We start from the raw sequence: 6,000 nt of genomic DNA on the forward strand, positions 1-6,000 counted from the left end.
CCTTTTGGATTGAGTACAAATAAATCTAATTGCAGTGATTCCCTAAATTTTAACCAAGACAAGTCACTCTTTTAGAGAGTTTACATGAACAGTTAAGATCTTAAAATTGTAGCTCTTTGGAGCAGAAATGAACCTACACGTAGTCTTTCTATTTTTTGTTTATGGTTATAGGAGACCTAGGCAGAGTGGGAAAAGCAGCTTACTCTGTGAATACTGTGAACAACAGAAACCAGTGGGTGGGTGGGGACAGTTCTTGGGGGGCCCATGTTTGAAACTCCTTTCCTACCAGGGCATAAAAGGGGGAATTAGGGAAGATGGAAATCATCCTGCTTTATAAAGTACAAATGTTCTGTCGAAATGTAGAGCACGCACAAAGACCTTGGAGTGATGGAGTGAAGGAGAGTGGACTGGAGGGTCAGTGAGGGAGGGAAGCCCTCCCCATCAAAGAGTTTTCCACATCCCTATCACAGCAATAGAAACATGATGTTTGGATGCTGTGCTTTAAAAAAGTGAATTTCAAGACCTCTGTGTGCCGAGTACCTAAGCCTTCTGCTTTGGGCATCCATAGGTACTTGGCACTCACTCCAAAAACAGCAATTCATTTAAAAATATTTCAACTCGAGAAACAACGTAGTCAGAACACATGTGCCCTGTTCACATGTAGTTTTTAAAGAAAACAGCCACAGAGTTGATAAGCCCAGCTGCATGGCATGCTGTCATCACTCAAGACCCTCCAAGGACCCACACCACGCCTACAGGAATCTCCTGGAGAAATTCCCTTGACCTCAGGATTGGACAGGACGGTAGTTGCAGTGCATATTTGGAGGCTCAGCAGTGGCAGCCTCCGTGCTCCTTTAGTGAGCAATCTTGTCGTTTTGGTTCCAGGATGTTGATCAACACGGAGAGCAATATTCTCATATTCCAGTTTGAGAATATAAACTGGCAGTACTCCCTGGAACAGCCCAAGCAAAAGAATAAGGATAAAGAGGAGGACAGAGAAGAAAACAGCTTCACAGAAGTCCTCTCCAAGTGTAGCACTCAGGTTTACAGCCCGGGGGATTCCATATCCAGTAAACAAACGGTGGCCCCGGAGGCCCTGTTAACTAAACCTCACAGGACCCGTGTTCTCCTGAAGTCAGTCAGGTTACTGACAGGTAAGAGAGCTGACTCCCAGCCCATCTCAGCAGTACCCGGTGGAGCAGGTGACGGGCGGCCGGGACTAGTAGGTTTTGTGTGGGATATTTTCGTCAGTGGTTTCATGATGATATAAATGCCTACCTTTAAGGGAGATACGAGCCATTCTCTTCGATTAGCCAATTTGTTAGACAGCTAAAGGGAGCCTCCGATTTTCAAGGCCTAAGTTTTCAGACTTACTAGAATCTTTGTATAGCAGCTAACATTATCCCTTAATAATTGTCATTAAAACAAAAAAGAAGTAACCAACACCCTCCGGCCATTCCCCTGAATCAAACATATAATACATAATTATTTTCTTAGGACAGAGAGGAGATTTTATTATACTGCAGAAAAATGTTCTATGAAGAATGTATTATCTTTAGACCCCCAATTGATAACATGCGTACCTGGAAAATATTAGTTATAAAGCAGATACGTCTGTGTGTGTATGTGTGTATGTATGTATGTATGTATGTAGGTGTGTGGGGGAGTGGCATGGCTCATGCCATTTTTAAGACATACAAATAATAAATTATGTGGAGGCTAGAGTAGCCAGACTCCTCTCTTTTACCTGACCTATGTTTGGCATGTGAAATTGGACCCAGAGATCAATGGATCGCCTCCCAGCATATTACACTATGAACGGTCAGCTAAGAGGGCCAAGAGTTTTAGATAATGCTTAGAGCTTAACAATCAGTAGGAAAAGTGGGTAGGAGGAGAGTAAGGAGGGGATCTAATCTTCTAGGTGGCTACCTGATTTCATACGGTAAACAATAATGTGATGGTTTGGGTGAAAACCAATCCAATGATCAGCAGTGACCCCATTATTCAGACCTAACTGAATTATATAATTACGATGGTTTCCTCCTCGATCTTAATTTAGCAGTGTCAACAGAGGCACCGCAAAGTGAAGGAAAGTCAAGATCACCTGGAAGAGATGGCAAGAAGAGAGCGAGTCCTGTTTCTAAAGAGGCAAATGGTATGGATGGTGGGCAGAAGAGTTTGGAGGCAAAATCCCTCGTAGGAGATAAGATGAATGGTGATACTTTATTCTGAATCAGTCTCAAGATCCAACATGTGTCTTCTCTCTCTCTCTCTCTCTCTCTCTCTCTCTCTCTCTCTCTCTCTCTCTCTCTCTCTCTCTCTCTCTCATTTTGTTCAGTCTAGTTTTTCAGCAGGTCAATAACTTTATCTTTTGAGAATTCAGAATGGATAAAATACCTGGCTTTTCCTAAGAGTGATTGGTTTTCCTTAATTGTCTTCTTACTTACTTGAGGCTACAGAATGAGAACCTTTGTAAGAACTAAATTTCCAATTTGGGGCTCATAGCCTGCCTCCCTTCCCTGCTATTTAGCCTCCTCACTTCTTGGACTGTTGTGTCATCAATCTGAGTAATGGGCACAGCAGAAGAGAGAAGAGGCAGTTAGGATTGATTTCAGAGGGCATTTTAGGGGATTTCATGAGGGAGGAGATAGATTTTGGGGTGGGTGCTATGTATGTGAGATAAGGAGATAAAGGAGAGAGATGGTCATCACAAATGGTATGTCCTTTGTTGTTTTTGAGAGACTTTGGTAAAGATTTAAAATGTCTTTCAAATAGTGTTGGCTAATATGTGTTTCTTTGAATCAAACTTCCTGCAGAGACTATCTTCAAGGTGAGGGTAAATTAAGTTTTAGTGGGAATCCTTGTATGTACCTACGAGTATATCTGTGTACCTGTGTTGGTATATGTGTAGGGTAAAGTCCTATGGGTGGCATTGTTGAGCCAAGGGATAATTGCATTTAAAAAGTAGAAAGATATTGCCATGGTCGTCCTTTAAAAATGATGTATCAATTTATCATCCCACCAAGAATGCATGAGAGCTCCCACTGCACTCATGCCAACACTGGGTGTTATCCATCATTTTTTACTTGCTTATATGATAAGTAAAAATGATATTTGCATTTCTTTAAGGATAACTAACAAACTAAATGTCTATCAGTGGGCAGTGACTAAGTAGATAATGAAAAATCCATACTATGCAATGTTATATAACAGCTAAAAGTTATGAGGATCTACATATATTGACTTGGAAAGAGGTCCGGAATATATTATGATACGAAAAAAGACAAGTTAATGAACAATGAGCCATCACAATTCTTTTTTATAAAAGGAAAAACACTGTGTTTTGTCACACATGTACACACACACGTGCAGGATGGTTTATTCAGGGATTGAGAGTGGGGAAGATTTTCACATCTTCATTTCATTTAGTTTTATATGTTTTAATAAAATATTATTTAATTAACAAAGTAAAAGTTGGAGAGAAATTTGAAGTTTCATTCCATCCTACTATGTCCATACACAAACATCTTGGGATAAAACTATTTGGTCAAAGAAAATTGTATGATTAACACATGGTTGCATTTTATAGACTGGTATAGTTTGGGGTACAGATCTTTACTTGCTAGGTCAGATTAGGCAAATGATTTCTACTTTTCATGACTCAGTTATTCCTTTTGTAAAATGAGAATAATGCTTTCAGTGTATCTGTGAGGCATTGTAAAAATGGAAAGGCCCAAATGAAAGCGATGTTTACGTAATACATTTGCTCATCTATGAAGACATCCTTGTTAACTCGAGGTCTTAGGCACCTTGGAGGTCTTGACCATAACGTAATATGACAGAATGAATCTCTGGTCCTTGTCAGCAACTTTTGGACCCGCTGCTGTTGTTCAGAACATTTTGGGAACTGCTGTTCAGGTACTACCTTTTGCTCATGCTGTGATATTTTGCATTTCCCAGGGGTGACATATTTTCTTTTTGAAGAGAGTTTTGATTTTGGAAAATGTCCAAAGATCATCTCGAGTCAAATTTGATTAATTTTGGGATACAATTTTTGTTTAAAAATAGAGGTATGTTACTATAAATTTATAAGGCCTATCGTGTGTGAATCATAAATGAGGTATGATCATAAATGAATCATAAATAAGGTAAATCAAAAATGTGTGGAACACTGGGATTACATATGTTCCCTCCAAAATATGCATATTTATAGGTTAATACACATTGCACACAAGTACTAGCATATTTGTTAAAAACTTGTGTTGAATATATCATAATTTCTGATATCACAGATGCTTTTTGCCCACATGATGGCACATCCATTGGGCAACAAAGACCTCAGTTTGCATAGCAGATAGAATGGATTTAATTTTCATGCGTAAGTACTTAATGTTTTTCATGGAACACTGATTTGTTGATTTTGTTCTTTCTTTTTTGAAAAACCAGATGATATGGCAAAAGTTCAAAAACAAGGACAACTGGAAACTCTTGGAGACTTGACCAGTTACTACTCAAAGAAAAAGTCCTGGCAAATCCCTATGTCGCCAGACCAGTTTCTCCTTACCGTTAATGCTTTGCAGCAAGCCCATAATTCAGGGGAGTTTGCCTATCCCCGTAGGCCCCAGACCCAAGTCACTGATGTCTGGGCACCTTCAATTTCACACTCAAGGAAGGTCCTGAGCTTCAAAGGAAAAGCAGCAGTCCAACGTGCAGTTGATCGGTTGAGAGTTAGCAACCCTCCCATAGATGTGAAACAAATCAATATTCCCCTTGAAATCCAGAAACTGCAGCCCAACTTGAAGAACTCTTTGCAAAGTTCTCGGGTCCAGTCCACCATACCCCAGCCTATGATTATCCGCTCCAGGTTCTCTGGCAGCTTCATGGGTAAAGACCCACCAACCAGTTCAATTGATGGGACAGTACGTAATTTCAGCCCCTTAACCAGCATGCACGTCATTAAACCGAACCGCATGCTGGCTCCGCCAGTGAGTGTGACAACCCAGTCTGTCAAGAAGGAACAGCCTCGCCTCTACAAGGCTCTCAATCCTTTTAGATTGAACACTGAGTTCATGTTGTTGACTGTGAAGGAAGAGAAAGAGTATGTCCAATCCAAGATGAAAGAATATCAGGCCAGAATGTCCCTGGGAGTGGTCAACCCAGAAAAAGCCAGCAAAGCTGCATGGATCAGGAAGATCAAAGGCCTGTCTATAGATAATTTCATGAAACAAGGGAAAATAGCAGCCCCTGAACTTGGTCCAAACATATTTGTGTGAAACAGCCTTGGGAAATTACAATGTCTTACAATAAATAAAAAACCAAGTGGATATTGGTGTTTGGCCTTTTATTTTTATTTATTTATTTTTACTGTTCCCTGGCAATTAATGTAGGGATTCTTAATTATCTTCCTATAAGCCAAAGAACTGATATTATCAAAGTAAGAAAACAGAGGGAGGCTGGGAGAGATTGGCATTTGTATTCCCACTGAAAACCATTCAATGAGACTTATGGAAGCCCAACTTCATTGATGGGTGATGGGAGATGGAGCGATTATTGGAAATTAAATACCACTCATCACTACCAATTTAGTGAGTATCATTTTTACAGCAAATGAACGGATGGCTTTGTATCAGAATAATGCGTTGGTATTTTTGCTTGGAAGCCTGATGAAGCTCAGTGAGTTCAGTTAAGAAACTAAAAGGAGAAGCCCTCAATGGGGTTGACCTATTGCATTTGAGAACACTAGGAGTTCATTTCCTTATCAGGGCTAACTCCTGTGGAAGAGAATGAAACATTTTTACCCTTTCTACAAAGGGGACCACTTACACTGAGTGTGCTGAGGTTTCTGCTTAAACCTTCTGTAGATGGTGTTAGGGTCCAGGCAGGTCATTTAGAAGAGTGCAGCTCACCATGAGGGATATGGCCCATTGGAAAGCTCAAGGCCTGTGCAAAGGGGAAAGTGGCTGGGCCTGGCCTTGGATGCTGTGAGAGAGAATAGGAAAT

General features: G+C 40.4%; 1 protein-coding gene across 1 annotated transcript in view; it reads left to right on the forward strand.

The window, feature by feature from the left end:
- The window catches only part of FBXW10B (F-box and WD repeat domain containing 10B), a 40,255-nt gene extending 34,975 nt beyond the window's left edge, over positions 1-5,280 (forward strand). The window contains exons 12-14 of the mRNA XM_033089135.1: positions 886-1,154; positions 2,060-2,155; positions 4,447-5,280. Coding sequence (XP_032945026.1) covers positions 886-1,154; positions 2,060-2,155; positions 4,447-5,273 — 1,192 coding nt within the window. The 3' untranslated portion in view covers positions 5,274-5,280. The remainder of the gene's footprint in view (positions 1-885; positions 1,155-2,059; positions 2,156-4,446) is intronic.
- Positions 5,281-6,000: the final 720 nt, after the last annotated feature.

Source organism: Rhinolophus ferrumequinum, chromosome 21 (assembly GCF_004115265.2).
Source record: "Rhinolophus ferrumequinum isolate MPI-CBG mRhiFer1 chromosome 21, mRhiFer1_v1.p, whole genome shotgun sequence".
Taxonomy (NCBI): domain Eukaryota; kingdom Metazoa; phylum Chordata; class Mammalia; order Chiroptera; family Rhinolophidae; genus Rhinolophus; species Rhinolophus ferrumequinum.